General features: G+C 47.5%; 1 protein-coding gene across 1 annotated transcript in view; it reads right to left on the bottom strand.

Moving 5' to 3' along the window:
• Mertk (MER proto-oncogene, tyrosine kinase) overlaps positions 1-15,470 on the bottom strand; it is a 98,125-nt gene extending 82,655 nt beyond the window's left edge. The window contains exon 1 of the mRNA XM_021641953.2: positions 15,253-15,470. Coding sequence (XP_021497628.1) covers positions 15,253-15,310 — 58 coding nt within the window. The 5' untranslated portion in view covers positions 15,311-15,470. The remainder of the gene's footprint in view (positions 1-15,252) is intronic.
• Between the last annotated feature and the right edge of the window lie 5,381 nt (positions 15,471-20,851).

The following is a 20,851-nucleotide window of genomic DNA, read 5'->3' on the forward strand; positions in this document are numbered from 1 at the left end:
TTCGAGATCAGAGAAAGTGAGGCGCTGGCCCAAAAAGCAGAGCAGCCGAGGTACTCAGAGCTAGCCGGGAGACAGCAGCCTGAGCTGAGCTGCTGTGCACTGCCTCCTCCCGGGGAAATGCGGATGGCAAAACCGGCGTCCCCAGGGCTGCTATTAGGAGCAAAGGAGTTAATATTACCACGCGCGGCTCACAGTAAACACGGAGTGTTGGCTGTTGTTTTCATCATTTTCTCCTCTTACGATGAGCTATTAAAGCTCTGCTGCTGCCTCGCACTTGAGGAGTGCTGACTCTCAAGGGCTGGTCCTGAGGGCCAGGCCTCTCTCTCTCTGTGGCTGGTGAGATGTGGGCTGCACAAACTTTGGGGGAAGCAGTGGTGCCCCACAGTTGGGCAATGCATAATCCTTGGTTGGATAAAGGGAGTGGATATGCCAAACAGAAGCAGTCTGAGAGTCAGGATTATGTTGCAATACATTTTGAGGTTTGTTTTTTTTTTGTTTTGTTTTGTTTGTTTGTTTTGGTTTTGTTGTTTTGCTTTTGGACAGGGTTTCAGGCTGCCCTCATACTTGCCTTCTTGCTGAAGGTGACCCTGAACTTCTGACATTCCTGCATCTAGCTCCCAAGTGCTAGCATTACAGGCGTGGGCCACCACACCCAATTTCCACGGTACTGGAAAATCTTGTATGCTAAGCACTCAACCAGCTGAATCCAGTCCCCAGCCTTCAAAATACATTGTAGCCGTCAGCTTTCCTCCCCTCAGCTATTTAGGTGTTCTACAGAATGCCCCTTTATTGTCATCTTTAATTTGCCATGGAAATAGAATCCTGTCAGAATTATTTCTGGTGGCCTGAGGATGGGAGGGTCAGAAAAAAAAGAACGAGTTCTATAACAAGCCTTAAACACTGTCATTAACGCATCCCTTTCGACTTCAAGGACACCCAGGCAAATGTGGGCCTGCTGGGCGACTTCCCTTTCAGAGATAACTGTTGAAGAATTTTGTTCAGCTGAGAGCTATGGTAATAACTCACATCAGTAGCCTCATGTGCTCCTTATTCAGCACATGTGGAAAAGCAGGCTGCCTCTGGCCGTGACTTGGGTGAATACATAAGAAATCATACCCTACCCACCTCTTCCAAGAGCGTTCTTCTGTGTGGACTGGATAAGCAGGCCATGGAAAACATGACTTTTCATTCATAGCACATGCTACTAAGCAAGCAGCCTTGGACACATGGCCTCTGGCTAGCTCAGTTCCAAGATCGGCTGCCTAGCCGGTCAAACATTGACTGAACGGGCCCCTAAGTCCCTGCCCAACACATACATACTCCCAGCATTAGGGAGGAGAACAGCTCTGCCCAGTGCTTTTGTTTCCAGCCACCACTTAGCCCTTGTCTAGAATCCAAATGATGGAGGTTTTGTCATCATCATTCCCTGGTGCCCAGTACAGGGACAGAGCTGTGGGAGTGATAGTAAATGGCCCAGTTGCTAAATCGGTCGGGTATGACATCCACTTTCCATAGGGGTTTGCTTTGTTTTTCTGAACACATTTGTCTGTGGCTTCTTCAGAGGCTCTAGGTGGTATCCTCAGAGTCCCGCGTGATGCGTGGTCCAGCACTGACGCGGCATGAACATCTATGGGACATGGGCATGAGACCGCACAGCATCTTGAAGAGTGGACAGGGGAGACAGGCAGACCAGGCATCAGCACTGCGTTGGCCGGGAGAACAATGATGGGGCTGTCGGCACGCCTCTGGAACAGGCTTCTGGCACCCACACAGCTGCAGTGGCTCAGACTCTCAGGGACTCTGTGAAGGCTCAAGACTGACCCGGAATTGCGATGCCAGGGAACAATCTATATTCTGCAGGATGAACCTGTGCAACTCACAGTTAAGCCCGGGAATATTTCGTGAGCACAGTGTGTGAGGGCTGGGGTCAGGGATGCCCAGTGGTTAGTCAGCAGCTCTTCACTCAGGGAGATGAAGCAGACCTACTCTGCTACTGCCTTGACATTCAGGATGGTCTCTGACCTCTCTGAAACCCAGAGGGAAAGAGGACCATGCAGGCAAGAGGAGAGGCACTCTCTGCAGATGCCTGAGATGGTGGTCATCAGCTTTGCTCTGAACTCTGGCCTGGCGGTCCTCTGAAGTGGCAATTTCTGACGCCTTGGGGAAACAAGCTCCAACAATAATCATTGACATCCACAAGGGGCAGTACATAGACAGTGACCACGCCACAACACGGTACCAGACGGCCATGAATCTCTGGGGAAGCGAGCTTTCGGCTCTCGGGCGGGGATCTTCACCTTTCTAGGGTTGGCCTCTACAAGACTTTCCTAACGGGAACCTCACTTTGATTTTCTTGAAGCTCAGTGACTGTAGGCCAAGGTGGAAGAAGGAAGCTCACACTGAAGGCTCCAGGGTAGTGTGTAGTGGGGCAACAAGCAGACTTCCTGGATCTGAAGTCCCTCCAAGTTGTGGGCTGAGCAGGACAGCAGCCCTGTAGGGCAGAGGGTCCTGGTCAGCAAGCCTGTTCCTTATTCTTCACCCTGGGGTGTTATTTATATACCATCAGTCTGACTCACAGGGATCCCTGGGGTCTGGGAAAGTGCTTCTGGGCCAAACAGCAAGGTAAGATTTAGCCTGAAGTGCCAGGCTGGGGAACCTGTGGCCTGCTCTCACTACTCTTTCTCAGCTGCAGGCTCTATAATTTAGTCAATGTCAGGAGGCCTGAAGGAGGTTACTATAGAGTCCTGGGTGTTCTCTGCTTTCCATTCCGAAGGTGGGCAGGGCCAGATGCAGCACTGATTGGGCCACAGGATGCTTTGCCTCAGCATGCTGTGTTTTCCTTTCAGCCCTGTAGCCTCCCTGAGGCGTGATGGGTTAGCCTGCCATCCCCAGGAAGGCCTCCTTCTGGAGCACACAGCCTGCACATCCAGTACTCCTGCCTTCCTCAGGAGAAGGGGCCAGATGCTGGCTCACCAAACTCCCATTTTGTATGCACCCCCAAGTTGTGGACTTGAGCAGCTTCCTTGGTTTTTTGTTGTTGTTAAAAACAAGGCAAAAGTTTTCCACTTGGTATAGTTTGGTTTTATGCAAATGCAAAGGGTTCTGAATTAGAAGAGAGTAACAATGAACAATACAGGGCTGGTAGATGTAGCCCGGGTGGGTGAGCGCTAGCTGCACCTGAGTTTGCACTGCACACAACGGGGCCTGATAGCACATGTCTGTAACCCCAGCACTCAGGAGCAGTGGGAGGCAGGAGGTCCAGAAGTTCAAGCTCACCCTTGGCTAGATAGAGAAAGTCTGAGACCAGCCTTGAGATATATGAGACACTGCCTCAAAAAAGTAAAAACATAACCTTCAGTCAGAGATCACTCGGCCTGACCAGTCCTAAGCTATACAGTAATCATTAACTTCACCAGAGAGACTGTCCTCAGACCACTGGAAAAAGTTAAAGAGGCTATTTGGGAGATTAAAGACTCCCGGGCTCTGCTTATGTGTCATTGCACAGCCCCTGACCTTGAGTCAGCAGTGGGGGAAAATGGGAATGGGACTTGCTAGCTTGCAAAGAGGGGAGTAAGTGGCCAGGGGTCATATATGCTTGCAAGAGGCCACAGGAGGCAAAAAGCCCAATGACAGTGAAAGTCCAGAGCTCCCTGCATAGTGGGAAGAAAGAAAATAGCTAGGAAGATGTGATGTTGGCCAGGTCAGAGTTCTCACACAGACCCAGTCATCACAGTATGTCAGATGACAGGCGGGCCTCTACTTTAACTCTTGAACAACAGATAAACAACCACTATGTGGCCTATGAGACTCCCTGGAGCCAGAGCTCCATGGCATTCCTTGACAGGTCACCCACTGCACCCACAGGTCAGCTTTCTGGGGTTACAGTAGGATGAAGAGTAGGTCTGGAAGGACAGACAGGTATCCCAGTCCACCAGGCAAGCGACCTGTCCTCTCAGAGGGTCTGAAGGGTCCCAAAGCTCTGACCAAAGTATCAAGAGCTTACCAGGATGACAACCCCACCACCTTTGCCCCACATATTCTTTTCGGATAAAAGGGGGGGGGGGGAGAAAAATATGTTCACCTTTTGACCCAAAGAGCTTTGACCCATGATGCCTCCAGCATGTCTCTTGCTATTTTGACATAAGTATTTGGCTCCTTCTCAGCGGAAGTTCTTTGACCGCAACCCCTAGGTGTTCTCTGTAGAGGGGCACCAACGCAACCAGAAAGAACATTTTAGACTCTTCCTGAAACCTTTCACCATCCTCCCCAACCTTCCCAGAATGTTTTCAACCCTGGCAGAATACCAGAGTCTTCCAAGGAAGATTTAAAAACTTTTATGCCTGAGGTACAGTTTGGACACCAAGATTCTGAAAATTCTCCTCTGGTGATTTTCCTGGTTAACTGCCTTGGATTCTCTCTCTCTCTCTCTCTCTCTAAGGGAATGCATGTGGCAACTGAAGTCAGCCCTTGGAAAGCCCGTGTTTGACTAGGTGTCCCTTGGGAGATGGAGGAGGACATGATGAGAACAATGATTTCAGAGGCAAGGTCTAGCCTTGGAGCAGCCACGGAAGGAGCCAGAGCTGGAGATAAGTGCTGCAGTAGCTGCGTGCACAGGGAGGATTTCCACAACGCCAGCATCTCATCTGCCTTGTTTCAGTTGCAACTAGTCATGCCTAGGCTAGAGACGCTAAACATATGGAGCCAATTCTGCTGACTTAGCCCCTTCAACTCCTCAAAGTGCAGTGTGAACACAGTGTTTATTTAAGCAAGGGTTTCCGTCCTCTCCCCCCTGGCAGCCTGCCAACTGCCCCAGAAAGACTTTGAAGCAATTCTTTCTGGCCACAGGCATGAAGCATGGTTCTCTCTAAACGAGGAGGGTCTGGAGTTGATTCCCTCAAAGGTCCAGAGCTGGGTTCCCAAAACCTGGGAGAGACTCTCAGCCCCCAACTTCAATTCCTCTACCACGCTGTTCCCAAACCCATGCTATACTCCAGATCACAGAAACCTGAGTTCCTCTTAAAAAAAAAAAAAAAAAGAATCTAAGGAAAATAAGTATTTCCTTATGAAGTGTGACAATTCTGGAAGACTAAAACCTTTGCAACAATAACTTGTTACAGTCCTTTCTAAGTGACAGAGAGCAAAGCATCTACTTCAAATGCACAGTAGGTGAACTTTTGCCTACTTTCTGCAGTAAGTATAACTACGAACGTAGCCCTTACATGTAAAACAGACATTTAAAACAACAACAAACACTGTCGAAGAGCTAAAGCCGTCGAAATGGGGGAAACCAGAAAGCTGTATGGTGGCTGCCAAGGAGGGGGAGGGTTACCTAATGGTGTGGAGTTACAGTTTCTGATGGCTAATCATGCCTGACCACTTAACCACATCTGGAATCAACTAAAACCCAAGCAGCCGGGCATACCTGGACAGGATTTTTCTTGACAGGCTCATTTGAGGGGGCTCTTCTCCTCCCTTAAACCTGGGCCACGCCTCCTAGAGGCAGCCTACATAAAAGAACATGGAAGAAGAAAGCTTTTGCTCTTTGTCTGCTTGCCCTTGCTGCATACAAATATTCAGGTAAATGCTCATAAAAAAATTTTAAACCCAAAATTAAAATGAATATTAAAAAAAATATTGTCCCTCTTCCAGGCTAGGGCCCTCGTGACTGGATCTACACAGGCGTGAGGAAAAGATGGCGGGTTCTTACGGCCTCCGCTCCCCTTTTTTCTTGGTGTCCACCTACAGGCCCTATCTAGGGAACCCCTTGTTGCAGCTGGTTCTGAGAGCTGACTAGAAGGAAGGGTCCCGTGTGTGAGAACAAAGGGCAAAAGGGTAGGGTCCGAATGAGAGTCCTGAAGGGGCCAAGGAGTGAGGCCTCAGCCATATTGACAAACCAGTTAATCCCCCCTTGAGGAAAGCAGACCTGTTTGGAGCAGCCTTGGAAAGCATCAGCCAGGTGGTCTACCGCAGCCACCTACTAAGCAGACACACGGAGCTGGCACTCTGTGAGGGAAGACCACTTTTTAACACAGCTCAGCCTTTCAACATTTACATATGTGCCTGTATTCACATACGGAAGTTGGGGCTGTCTTAACTTGTGTGGTGGCTTTATCATGAATATTTGCCATAACTCATCAAGTCCCATACGTAAAAATTGGTGTGTCTAGGATCTTAAGGGATGGCTCAGTGGTTAAGAGGACCTGCAGGAGATCCAAGTGTGGGTTCCCTGCACTCACATGACAGCTTACAACTTTCCGTGATTCCAATTCAAAGAGATCTGACACCGCCTTCTGGCCTCTTTGAGTACCAGGCGTGTGTAGACATACATACAGGCAAAACATGCATACACATAAAGTGAATTTAAAAACTTTAAAGCTAGTTTAATCCCAGCACTCAGGAAGCAGAGGCAGATGGATCTCTTTGAGTTAGAGGCCAGTCTGGTGTACAGATGGAGTTCTAGGATAGCCAGGGCTGCAGAGAAAAATGTTGTCTCTCAGAAAAACAAAATAAAAAAACTGAAACTACAATGAAACAAAAAAAGCAAATAATAATAATAATAATAATAATAATAATTTGTGCATTTTATAGCAAATTAAAACCTCCATAAAGTAAAAGTTAAGAGGAATTGTTCATGTCCACATTGATTGTAATAGGACAAATTTATGAAAACCTAAATACTCATTAAGAAATAACTAGATTGGGGCTAAAGAAATGGCTCAGCAGTTACTGCTCTTGCAGAGGACCCAGATTTGGTTCCTAGCACCCACCTCTGGGGATTTATTAATCACCTGTATCTCCAGGGAGAGAGGATTCCTCTGGCCCCCATAGGCTCCTGTACTCACAAACACCTATCCATACACAGATACACATGTATGACAAAATGATCATTAAAAGAAGAAGAAAAAAGAAATTATTATAGCGTCATTACATCAATAAGTGTATGCTAGATTTACATATGTACCTGTGAAGATAAATGAACTGTGCTGAGATGTGGCTCAGTTGGTAGAGTGCCTGCCTAGTATACAGGAGAGCCTGGGTTCTAGCCCCAGCAAGCACCGTGTGAACAGATATGGTACCATACCCCTGTGATCCCAGTACTCTAGCAGTATAGGCAGCAGGATCAGAAGTTCAATGTTATACTCAGCTATATAGCAAGCCCCAAGCCGACCTGAGCTACACAAGAACCTATCTAAAAAAAAAAAAAAAAAAAAAAAAAAGAACCATAAAAGCAGGCATGCATTTCAATCCATACGTCACTAATGAGCTTGACATGAAGTGAGACTAAGAGGGCAAAACAGGTGAATAACAATCTGTGTTGCTAACATTTGGACCTCTTACGCTGGATGGTTAGGCCAGGGGTAAATCCCACTTCCTATCCTGTACTTAGACAAACCTTTAGTATAAAGACTGAAGACTAGATTAGAAAACAAAAATTGCAATGGTAAAAAGAAAAAGTTAAGCTTATTTATTGATTGGCCCACCTAATTAGAATCACAGCATCCTTGTGTGGTATGGCTTAGAGAGGACGCTTTGCACTCATCCTTCTTCCTGCCAGCCCTAAAACCATGACAGCAACTGGCTTGAAGGTCTAACTCGCAGCTCTTATTCTGGCCTAAGAACTGCCCCTTTCTTGAATAAGCACAGCTACCTTAGCCCTTAATTTACAGCCAGGTTCTGATACACTTCCTCCTGGGAGGTGGGAAAAGGCTCCCCAGCCTTCCCCAAGAATCAGACTTCAGACACTGGCGCTGTGAAGTCTAATTACAGAGATGACCTAGGATGGCCAGACAGTGCAGAGCCACACCCCCAAAGACAGAGTCCATAGGTCGTGCTGGCCGAGGCAGCTGGGTTTTGCTAAGATTTTATAGATGGATTTAAAGCTCATCTCCTTAGCTAGATGGTGGTGGCTCACACTGAGGCAGAGGTGGCAGATCTCTGAGTTCGAGGCCAGCCTGGTCTACAGAGTTCCAGAACAGCCAGGGCTATAAAGAGAAATCCTGTCTGGATTTCTGGAAATCTGGAAAAAACAAAACAACAACAAAAAATCCACTTCACTTCACCTAATGTTGATAGCCTCTGCCTCAGTTACCTTTTTCCTTATCCTTCAGCCAAAATAATTAGTAGGCTTGCTTTTACTGTGCATAGCACATTTGTTTTTTTTTTTTTTTTTCTTTCCAGATACAAAATTATGCCCTAATGCTAAATGAACAGACTTTTAAAATTGATGTCAGTCTTCCCCAGACCTTGGGGCTTCTATTGTTTTTCTCTAGAAGGCATGCCTCATTCCATCTACTCCTTCCTGCCATCCATAACCCAACAGCCCATGCTCCCAGCACATTTGACAGAAAAACCTCCTGGTTTGTTCAGTGAAGTCTAGATTTCCCAGAAAGACAACTCTGAGTTTCTATACTATTCTATTTCTCCAGATAGAGCTGGAGGGGCTATTTCCCTGGGGGCCACTGGCAGCAGAGACAGCCAGTATGGAAGCCACCAACACTGAAGAGCCAATTGAGTGACACATGCTGTAAGTCAGACTTTGCCCTCTGTCCCCATGTCATCATTGCATAACGGATTCTGACTGCTGCTCCCACCCAGAGTCCCAGGTGGGGCTCAGGGCACTGGGCCCAGTTCCGAGAAAGTGTTCCATTCCCTTTCCCCTCCAGGTAGAAATATGTTCTAGGGGCTGGAGAAATGGTTTAGTTGTTAAGTCCACTAGCTGTTCTTCCAAAAGACCCAGGTTCAATTCCCAGCACCCACATTGCAGCTCACAATTGTTTGCAACTCCTATTTCAGGGGATCTGACACCCTCACACATGCAGGCAGAACACCAGTATACATAAATTTAATATAAATGATTTTTTAAAAAGAGGAAAAAAGAAATGTGTTCTATGCAGACTCACCTACCTGCTCTGTCCACTGACAGGTGGCCACTGCACAGTAACTTAGGTGTCCCTGCAAGAGAAAATCTAACCCACATCTTTGGGTCCCAAACTGGTTTTTGTTGTTTTTAACTAGATCTAAATCCAATGAGCTTTCTTTTAATTTTGCCCTAATACTTGAAAAGAATATTGATTTCATCTACCATTTCCAAGTCACATGGAGAATTGTCAGAGTGCTCACAAGCTGCTTTCAACTTCCTGTGTGCAGAGAGGCCGAGGGCCATTCACAACAAAACTGGAACACCAGCCACCAGATACAAGTGAGCGGCAGTGGCGAAGCCATGAATATTTATCACCTCCCAGAGAGCTCCTTGAACAGCATAGGGACAGTGAGCAACTTCAGCTAGTGTGAGTCCTGTTCTAATACTCTCCACAAAGACAGCCTGTTCTTACTTGCGAAACCCCTGTCAAAGCTCTAAAGGAGGCCAGTCTGCTGTTGGTAGCTTTAACTAGAAGCCCTGAAGGCTTAAGATAGCAAAGCAACACTTTCTCCAAAAACAAACAGGGCTTTCCTTTGTGTATCTAATGAGGTTTGAGTGTGGTTAAGGCACATCCTACCCCTGGATGCTGAGGTAATTAGAGCTTGCCGGAGCAAGCGCTTCAGGGTGTCCAACCCATGGCAGATGACTGAAGGTGGCTGAGGCTAGCCATGACTGCAGCCCAACACAAAATCGTAAACTTACTTCAAACAATTATGATGTGTGTGTGTGTGTGTGTGTGTGTGTGTGATTTTTGCTTGTTTGTTTGATAACTTGGTTGCATGTTTTCTTTTTCTGAGTGTTAGTGTTGTAATGTCAAAAGGTTGGATGTGCCTGCCAGAAAAGGGATCTGTGTCAGAGAGTGTTTGCCTAATCACACACCTGAGGCCCATGAGCTGCAGACAGCTCCTGCAGAGGAGACCGAATAGGTTACTAATCCTGTGTGGATCACATCATGTCAGCCTAAACAGCACCTCTGAAGAGGCCAGCTGAGAAATATCGGAAGGTTCTAACTACGAAGAGGAACGTGGATGCATCCAGTGAATTGCCAGCTAACCCCAGTGCTGAGCTGATGAAACAAAATGGTCTTTCTCAAAAAACAAATCAGTGGAACATCTTGGTTTTAGATATAAAACTTCTTGTGTATGGCCTTGACCTACACAAAAGCCAACATCTCTGGTTTTGCTCTTTTTCTTGCCTCTGTTCCATCCATCCCTCTGCCACCTCAAGACTTGCAGAAAACCCCTGGACCATTGAGTCAAATGACGATAGATGAACAGCAAGAAAGAAAACAACTCACTTCTTTATGAGATAGTCAAGCCACAACCACCCTTGCTTTGTCACTACGACACTGCAGCCTGAGGAGGTGACCGAGATAAGGCTGCCTGGGACTCCAAGTGCCCACACTCCACTGAGTCCCACAACAGACAGAGGCTGGGAGAAGGGGAACGACAGGCTTCCATCTGCCCAAAGCGCGGTTAAGCAGACTGTAGGGGCTCAACAAAACCAGGGCTCCTGCTGTGGCAAAGGACTTCCCACCTAACACAAGTCAGGGGAGAGATCACAAAACCAACCAAACAACACAAAAAACTAGAGCCAGTGATGGAGAACGTCCTCAGTTGACGAGTTTCTCAGTATTCTTATTCCCTAAAAGGAGACCACAGGCGGGAGTGGTTCACCCTGGCAGGGTGCTTCCTCAGCATTTCCGCAGCAGGCCCGAGAGCTAGCACAGTGAAGGACTACCCACAGGGTACAGGCTCACTGAAGAACAGGGGCTGATGAATATCCATCATGAGCGAGGAAGAGAGGCTGGGTCTTCCTCCCGGCTAGCAGAGGTCTCCGATAGCACCTGCCATCAAGCACGAAGCAAGAGGGCACCCAATATCTACCTTCCTCCCCACTTCCCCAGACCACTCTACACACAGACCCTCTTTATTTTATTTTATTTTATTTTATCTTATGTTATTTTATTTTTTGTGGAGGCCATCAGAGGAAAGAAAAGGCCTGGATGAGGTCATTTAAAAAAGCCGGAACCAAACCAAATAAAAAACAAAACAAAACAAACCCGCACCCGCTTTGGCGTAGAGCTACGTAGGAAAAGTGGAGCCAGAATTGGACCTCGTTTTTATGCCTTCCTGTGAGGCACATGACAGGACGTTATTCCTGTGCCAAGGCAAGCCTCTACTTCACAGGGAAGGTAGGGGGCAGGGGTTGGTAGTTCCAGTCTCTCCTGGAGAGCCTGCTTCTGGTTGGGTTTTGCTGGCAGAACTACTGGGAAGCAAAATCCTAAAGGTCTGTAGCAAAGGACTTAGGCATTCAGAACAACCACCCACAGCCTCTTCACCAAACCACTGCAAGCAAGGAGGGGGTGACCCCAGATCTGCCTTCATGTCTTCCTCAGCCTTGATATGGAGCCAAGGATGACCTTGAACTTCTGACCTTCCTGCCTACACCTCAGGCTGCTGGGATTTAGGTATATACCAGCACACTTTATATGTGCGTATATGTAATTTTTAACTTATTATTTGAGAATTTCATACATGTATATAATATATTTTGATAATATCTTCCACCCTACTTCCTTCCTTAACTCTTCCCAGACCCCCATCCCAACTTCATGTCCTTTTTCATTTACATTTCATAAACTGCCGAGTCTGATTAGTGCTTCGGGTGTCACATGCATGTAGGACCATCCACTAGATCATGGGTAACCAAGAGCCATACTCCTAAAGAAAATCTCCAGTGGCCATCACCTGCCAATGAGGTATGGGTGAGCAGCGCCCCATACCTGATTTATGCAGTTCTGGGGGCTGCAACCAGGGCATTGTGCATGGAAGACAAGCTTGCTACCAACCGAACTACACCTGAAACGCCTTATATTTCAAGGTTTTATTTAGAAAACACTCCAGGAAGAAAAGAAGAAGCGGGAAGAAGAAGAAGAAAGAAAAAGGAGGAGGAAGAGTAGGAAGAAGAGGAGGAGGAAGGAAGAAGAAGGAGAAGGAGAAGGAGGAGAAGGAGAAGGAGAAGGAGAAGGAGAAGGAGAAGGAGAAGGAGAACTTCCACTCACCACTCAACACCTTTTGTCTAGGGAAAATGATTACCCACCCCAAACTGCAGCCTAGAGGAGAACCATGGGCAATTATAGCACTGAAGGTTGAGCATTTACAGTGTGCTATTAGCTCACATCATCTTTTCTGGCATGTCCTACTTTGCCTTTCTGCTGCTGTGGTAAGTGCTCACCAAATTCAACTCGGGAGGGAAAGGATTTCTTTGGTGTGAAGGCACAGCCAATCAGATCATCAAGGGAGGCCAAGACAGGAATCTGATGGCAGGAATTGCAGTAGACACCACTGTGGAATTACTGGCATGTTCCCAGTGGCTGACTCAGCTACCTTTCTTAGACAGCCCAGGAATGGTTCCACCAACAGCAGGCTGGGCCCTTCCGCATCAATTAGCAATTAAGAAAATACCCCAAAAGATACCCGTAGACCAGTCTTCTGGAGGCAATTCCTCAGCTGAGCTTCCTTTATCCCAGGTATGTTTAGGCTTGTGTCAAATGGACAGAAACTGCAATATAATAGTTCTATGGAATGTATCCCACTGTACCAAAAGCTAGGCTGAAGGTTCTGAGCCGTAACCACCCCCTGGAGACCCAGAGCTCAGCCCTGTATTCCCTCCACACAGATATGCTCTAACCCACAGCAACATGTTTTGGGTTATGATCAAAGTGTGGACCTTCATCCTCATTCAAGGTACTCAGAGCAATGCACTCCTGGTCAGGGAGCTTTTAAAATCAAGGGTTTAATTTTTTTTTTTTAATCAGCTTTTGGGACTGGAGAGAGAGCTCTGCGGTAAAGGGTGTATGCTCTTCTTGCAAAGGACCAGAGTTCTGTTCACCCACTGAAGCAGTTTTCAAGTTCTTCAAATTCCAATTACAGGGGATCAGACACTCTGCTGGTCTCCTCAGGCATGTATAAGTGAACATACAGCCATGCAGACAAATTATATATATTGAAAAGTTGTTGGGTGCTAGGAAGGTGACACAGAGGGATCAGAGCAGCAACAACCAGGGGGAGAATGGCTAGAAATGAGTCAGGCAGGGAGACAGAGGCACATGAGGCTTTAGAAGATCTGGGAATCTGTGGAGCCAGAGGAAGCCATTGGAGGACGTTTCACTTGGGAACAACACGATTGGATTTGTTATGAAATATCTCATTCTGGCTGTTGGGTGGGGAGAGGTTGGGGTACTTGTGCGTTCAATGTCCCAACTCATCTTTCCTACCTGGCAATCTGTTGTGACACAAGAGCCCTACTATCCAGAATTATCTAGAGATTCTTTCAAAAAGTAAGACTTAAAAACACAGCTTTGACCTGGAGAGATGGTTCAGTGGTTTAAGAGAACTGACTGCTCTTCCAGAGAACCCATGTTCAAATCCCAGCACCCGCATGGTGGCTCAGAACCACCTCTAACTTGATTCCAGGGGATCCGGCGCCCCCTTCTGGTCTCCCTGGGAACCAGCATGTACACGAGGCACAGACAAACATACAAGCAAAACACCGGTACAGATAAAATAAAAAAATGTTAAATTAAAGCATAATTTTGTTAACTTAAAAACGATTATATCTTACTCACTACCTTAAAGTACTTTACAACATTCATTCACTCACTCTTTCAAATAAACCCTGCTTACTTCCGAAAAACAACAGAGGTCACTATAAAAATGGCTAGAAGCAACAAAACCATTTAGAGTTCTCCTTGGGAAAATGTTTATACAACGATGGGATATCTGTTTTCAATATCAGCCTAAGAATCCAGCCATTTTAAATGCCCAGTTTTCTCTCAGGGTTCACGCATCTTAGTCAGAGACTAAGTCATCAGACTGGCTTCACTTTTACGCACTTTCAAACTTCTCCATCCTCTTTCCCTCCCTAACCCCCACCCCCCCTAGGGCCGCCAGAGGCCCTTATGCTGCTCTGTGCCCCATACGCCAACCGGGGGCTGAGCAGAGAAGAGGACCAAAACGCCTGAATCTCCCCCCGCCCCCAGCAGCTCCAATTCAGGCAGAAGAAAAATTGAGAAACTTTACTTCTTCCTCAGACTGCATGTTAAGACTTTTCTGTGGTTAGCTCAGTAAGTCTGTCAGTCCTAAAATCTCATCACACCTTTTCAAAACTCAGAAAGGGAAGCACTGATTTTAAAATATGAAACGAGAGCTTCGGTTCCTGTCACTCTTGCCGTGCTCACCAATTCACAGCCTCCTAGACCACGGCAGGCTCGCCAGCGCTAGAAAGTAGCAAAGCACGCCCGCCCTGCAGCAGATTATTAAGAATAGACCCGGCAGAAAGGCTCAGGAATTTTTGAGGATTTAGTTATGGAGAATAGAGCCGTCTCAGTTCTTTGCTTGTTTTTTTGGCTCTTGGTATTTGTTGCGAATTGTTATGTTGCCTCAAACTACAAATTGCTTATGTAATTTAATGCGCGAGAAGAGAATTGTTCAAGGAATGTTCATTTGAGCACACGAACTTTGAAAGGAAAAAAAGGAGGTTTGTAGCTAGATTTTACAAAATACCAAACTTTCCAGGTATTCTTAAAAGACGAACTTTAGGCAACCGGATTCAAGATCAAAAGAGATCAAGCCACACTCTGAATGGAAACAGGTCCCTTTAGGGGAGGAGCAACCCCTGAACCGCGCTCGCTTATTTAGTAGTCTTCCAACCCCTCCCACTTCCAATTCTTTTGGAAAAGAATCATTTTTTCCCCCCAGCTTCTTCACAAAGTGCCTCCGTGTCCTCTGTTGGAGGAACCTGCTGTACTTGTTTGTGCTAATCAGCCCATCTTCTCGCACTGAACCGCTTGTGAGAACACTTCAGCAGGTCCGAGGTGAACGTAGCACACGCTACCCAAACACAGCAGCTTCTGCTTCGCTGTCATGACGGTGAAAGGATTGTGTCGTGTCCCCTCTGCTTTTTCCAGGCCTCTGCACTCACAGGCTATCCTTGCAAAGGAGGGCCAACGCGGTGCTCACCAGAGCCCAGGTCTGCTACTCGCAGAAATCCCGCCGAAGCGCGGCCAGGCCGCTCAACAGTGTTAAGGGGAAAGTTCTTGGTGCGTGCCAGACCTGAGTGCTGCGCTCCCCACTGGCTCAAACTTGGGTGCTGCCAGAGCGCCCCGCCGGGCCTGAGATCCTTCTCTGTGGTGACGGGGAGCCCTCAGTTCCCACTGGTGCCAGTTCCACCAGGACGTGCACCCCAAGACCCGGCCAGCGATCCCCTAGGACTCCCACGGCTCGCTGGAGTGAGCCGCAGCCCTCCTGGACCCTGCCGCCCGCACTCACCTCCTCTCCAGAGCGCGGGTAGCAGCAGCAGCCCCAGCAGCAGTGGGGCCAGAACCATCGCGGGGCCGCGGATCTGGAAGTTCTCTCCAGACAGATGCACGGACCCACCAGTGTCTGGAACTCGCCGGTGGTCGCCGGGCGTAGCGCCACAGTCCCGCTGCCCGGGCAGCAGGCGCCGGAGTGGCAGCGCCTCGAGGACCGCAGGCGTCGTTGGTTAGAGGAGGCGGGCCGGGGCTCAGGCCCAGGCGGGGCCAGCAGGTTGGGGTGGGCAGGGGCGGGAAGGAGGAAGGGCTAACGTGGAGGAGAAGGAGGGGACTGGAGGAGGGCCGGGGAGGGGCGGACCGGGTGCCGAGCCCTTTGGAGGGTGGAGGGGCGGGGCAGACGTGAATGGAACTTGGGTAAAGTCCTGCAGGTTACCCCTAGCCTGAGGGTGTGGGAAGACTAGAAGGGACTTGCTGGAGAAGGAAAGCGAGATGGAAGGGAGCAAGGCAGGGCCACTGTCTTGGGCTGGAAGGACCGAGAGGAAGGGGAGGGGCCCAAGAGGAGAGAGGGTCTCTGGCCCTCCTGCAGCCTCAGAGTCTCACTCTGTAGGGGTAGGTCGGAGGGTGTGGAATGGGAAGAGGGGGAAGTCAGCGGAGGGCGCAGGAGGCAGCTACCAGACCTTTGAGGATTCGTGTGTTCAGCCGCCTCGGGGTGACGGAGACCCTGCAGTCCAGGCTCTACTGGCTTGGGAGGTCCTGGCGGCAGCAGCACTCCCGAAAGCCGTGGCCACCGTGGCAGCACACCCTGCCGAGCCGGGTCCTCCTCCTAGCTGCGAATCAGACGTGCAAGAGCGGACCCTGGCGTCCACTGGAGGCGAGGAGAACCAAGCCGAATCCTTCAAGGAGTCCAAGCGTCTCAGAGAAGCTAGGAGATGACTGAAGAGTGTGGAGCAGGGCAGAGGGAGCAGTGCCGCAGCGGGAAGGAAAGGAAAGGTCCCACGCAGCAGCAGCAGACTGTGAATTCTGTTGTGAATCACAAAGAAACGGAAGGTCCTTTTTTTTCTAGCGATCACACAGAGAGCTACCTTATGTTTTGTGTGACGCTTTCTTAAAGGAAATAGAATGATTTGTTTTCTTTAGAGATAAGATCGCCTTAGGTCCTAGAGTACCCTAGAGTAAACCGCCCTGGTGAATTCAGAGTATTTATTACTGAAACTAAGGGCAGACCCACAAGCTTGGTGGTACAATCAGCTCCGCGTATCTGTAGCCCAACAGGACGACACCAAGCCAGAACCGCAGGATTAAACAGACCCCCGACTGTTGATTGGTGTAAAAGAGCCCATTTTACCGTGGATGGTGTCATGCCTGGGTAGGTAATCTTGGGACGTATATGGAAGCAAACTGAAAGAGCGAGGAGAAGCAAGGCAGTAAGCAGCGGTCCTCTATGGTCCCTGCATCAGTTCTTGCCTCCAGGTCCCTGCCTTGAATTCCTGTCCTGACTTCTTTTTCTTGATGTACTACACCTGTAAGTTGAAATGAATTATTTTCTGTCAAGATTGCTTTCGGTCACTGTGTTTTTGACAGCAATAGAAACCTACTTAGGACAGTCACGGTCTTGCTGTGTTACCCGGGCTGGACTTGAATTCCTGGATTAAGCAAACACTCTAGCCTACATGTGTGTGCCACAAATTTTTTTAAGACAAGGGCTCACTATTTAGCCCTAGCTGGCATCGAACTCACTATGTAAGCCAATGGCCTCAGAGTCACAGAGAGCCATCTGCTCCGTCATGTGCTAGAATTACAAGTGTGTGCCACCGTGTCTAGCACAAATCTGACTTTATTTGTTTGTTTGGTTGGTTGGTTGGTTGGTTTTATGTGTATGGTGGACCTCACCTATGTGCATGCTTGGTACCCATGGCAGTCAATAGAGGGTATTGGATCTCCTGGAAGGCAATTACAGATGGGTGCGCCACCAGATGGGTGCTGGGAATGGAACACTGGTCCTCGGCAAGAGCAACAAGTGCTCTTAACTTCTGGGCCAACCTTCCAGCCCCAAACATGACTTTGTTAGTGGGGCATCCTTGTACAGGACTGTTTTACAGGCTACCACAAATGTAGTGGGAATGAAGCATTGGTCCTTTCATTAGATTCCTGGATTTGGATGGAGGAAATGGACCATCTTTTCTGTGGGGTCACTGTCTTTGACCTTCTAGTGGCTAGCACCTAGAGTGTCCTCAGTGAGACAGGACCTGATAATGCACATCAGCATTATTAGAATGCAGCCATCATATCCGTATTATCTGTGTGCTATTGTGGTGAAGCAGTGCAGTTGAGCAGTTGTAGCAGAGATCATATGGTTCACAAAGCCATATAATCCAGCCCTTTGCAAAGTCTGCCAGGCCCTGGACTAAAGGTTAGTTCATTGACGTAGTTGAGCCTACACTGTCACGGTTTGGAAACAATGGCTGTGGGCCAAAGGATCTAGACAAGCTTAGAGGAAGTCTGGCATGGGAGCTCAGAGCACCAAGAGTGAGCAATCCAGTGAGCAAGGTAGAGGCTGCATGGTGCTGAGTGACCCAGCCTCAGAGGTCAAGGTGAAAGCAATGCCGAGCCTATCCTCATGGGAAGGAGCCACAGACCAGAAACTCTTCATGATAGATGTGTCCAAGAACTTTCAGTTACGTTTTAAAACCTCCACAGATAGGCAAACTAAGCTAAAATGCAGCCTGTCCATCCTACGGTGTTAATTTCATACATATTAAACATCCAATGAAATTGCAATTTTATGACTGCATTACTTGTTACCAAAATATGCAAAAAGAAATGTGAGACAAAATAAAATCAGACTCCAAATTCCTATACCTATGTCCATGTTTGTAGAATGCCCAGTAGACAACATTTATGCAATTTCAGCTGGACAGCAATGACGTGGAATCCCTTCTTCAATGACACTGTGTAGCCTGGCGCCTTAGATCTACTGATGGTGTTTTTGTTGCCTTTTTTTGTTTGCTTTTGTTTTTGTTTGTTTGTTTTTCTGTTTTTTGAGACAAGGTTTCTCTGAGAACCCTGGCTGTCCTGGAACTTACTTTGTAGACCTGGCTGGCCTCGAACTCAGAGATCCACCTGTCCTTGCCTCCAGAGTACTGGGATTAAAGGTATGTGCCACCACTACCCCGATATATTTACTGTTTATTAAAAGGAGCGGTTATACAGCACCTGTACCATTGTTTATCTGAACCAGAGAAGATAATTTCTACTATGTCAAGTGTAGACGCCTATAACTAACATAAAGTGCGATCATGATCTATGTATTAAGCATGTTTAACACATCAGTGATATGGCTGAAGATTTTCAATCAAAGGCCCCAATGGGATTATGCTAGGCCATTCATGAAAGGGTAAGACATTCTTCAACGAATGGTATCCCTCCCCCCTTTTGAGACAAGGTCTTCTGCATCCCAATTCAAATTTGCTATATAGCTGAGGGTGACCTTGAACTTCAGGACCTTCCTTCTGCCTCACTTCTCCAGTGCCAGGATTACAGATGTGTGCCGCTCTCCCTGGCTTTGTATGGAGCTGAGGATCAAACCCAGGGCTTGCTGTGCTTGTCGGGCAAGCACCCTGAGCTGCATCCCCAGCCCCATGACCTCATTCTAAACCCCAATCCTGTCCTGCATCCTCCTACCCACCCTCCTGATCTTTCCAGCATTGTTCTTAGTTGGGACCTGTAATTTACTCCTGCTTCTGTTCCACTCTGCGTACTCCCTCCACACCCCCCAAGCTAGTCAACCTCATCCATTGTGACACAGTTCTGGCTGACCATCTTCACTGACTTAGATCTAGACATCTAAGTCAAATGGATCCTCTGCAAATGATGGTGTGGCATGAAATGATCTTAATCTACTTTTGGTGCTAGAGAGCCATTTGTTGATTAAATAAATGGACCGTTACCTGTTTATTTTACGTATAAACAGATACCTAGGAAATGTTGCTGAGTCAATACATGGTTCCTCCAGCTGGGATCCTTTATTTCATGGAGTCTACTGTCAGTTAAGGCCTGGACCACTCTGCTATCACCCATCCAGAACCCATACTATAGTCCTTCCGTGTCTACCTCTGGGTTTTTCTTAGGTAAATCATATCACCCACACTCACATCTCTGCTGAGTGAGAGGTGGGGTTCTCCTTGGTACCTTAAGATCATCCACTGTCCTTCAATAAAGTTTAAATTTTGTGTCAAATGATGATTTCAAGGGGAATAAAGGTAATAGAAGGTGAATATAATAAAAATATATTATGTACATATGTAATGTACATAATGGGTCATAATAAACCCATTATTGTGCATAATATATCCTAATAACGTATGAGAAAATTAATTAATTAATAAGACTATACCATCCCTGATTGCTACATTTCTCTACAGACCTCTGGATCTCTCCCCATCCATAGAAAGTTTCATTCCATGTATTATAGCTACTTCCTTCACACGACCCATAACTCTTGGTGGTTTAGGTACCACATTGGAAATGTAAATGACAGGTTCTTGAAATTTGATGGGGAACTGGGATGATACCAATAAGAGGGTCCACTCAGAATGCCAAAAGTTCTAAGGGAAGGATAAGATCTTGGAGTTTCATAGAAGGATTAAGGAGTGCCTAGAAGAGACTCTTCAGTGTGCTCAACGCCACGCTGAGTACAATGCGCACCTCCTGGGGGCACAGGTTTAAGCTAGTGTAACCCATCTGGAACCTGTTTAATTAGGGTCACTATTGCTGTGACTAAACACCATGACCAAAGCAGCATGGGGAGGAAAGGGTTTACTCGGCTTACACTTCCACATCCCTGCTCATCGTTGAAGGAAGTCAGCATAGGGACTCAAACAGAGCAGGAGGAGGCAGGAGCTGATGCAGAGGCCATGGAGGGGTGCTGATTCCTGGCTTGTTCAACCTGTTTTCTTATAGAACCCAAGATCCCCAGCAGCCCAAGGATAGAATCACCTGCAAAGGGCTAAGCCTCATCAAGCACTAATTGATAAAATGCTCCATGGTCTTGCCTACAGTCTGATCTTATGGAGGAATTTTCTCAGCTCAAGTTTTCTCTTCTCAGTTGACTATAGCTTGTGTCAAGGCGACATAAAACTAAAACTAGCCAGCACAGGAACTGCATTGAACACAAAAAGAGCTGCAGTTATATAACTGTTAAGTAGGTCTTAAAGAAAGCTCAGCTTTCAACATGCCATCGACTCCTGTAGGAAGCTATGGACCATTACCTGCTTAATTTCTGGTATCAACAGAAGCATTGCTGAGGCAGTACAGAGTTCCTCCAGAAGGGAGCCTCTATCTCATGGAGCCTAGTGCCAGTCAAGGCCTGGACCGCTCTGTTTATTATCTACCCAGAACTAACACTATAGTGTTTAAGTAACTGCATCCAGGCTTTCCTTTGATGACTCACACCACCCACACTCACATTCCTGCCTGTCTGTGGTCAACAGGAGTAACAAAAGAATGTGCACCATAATCAAAGCCTATCTGGGTTAAGAGACCCGGAGAGGTGAGGTACCTTCCATAAAGAAGTGAACAGATGCACCCTTTCTTGAATCACTGAGGGAGGCAAGGCA

Source organism: Meriones unguiculatus, chromosome 18, assembly GCF_030254825.1.
Source record: "Meriones unguiculatus strain TT.TT164.6M chromosome 18, Bangor_MerUng_6.1, whole genome shotgun sequence".
Lineage (NCBI taxonomy): Eukaryota > Metazoa > Chordata > Mammalia > Rodentia > Muridae > Meriones > Meriones unguiculatus.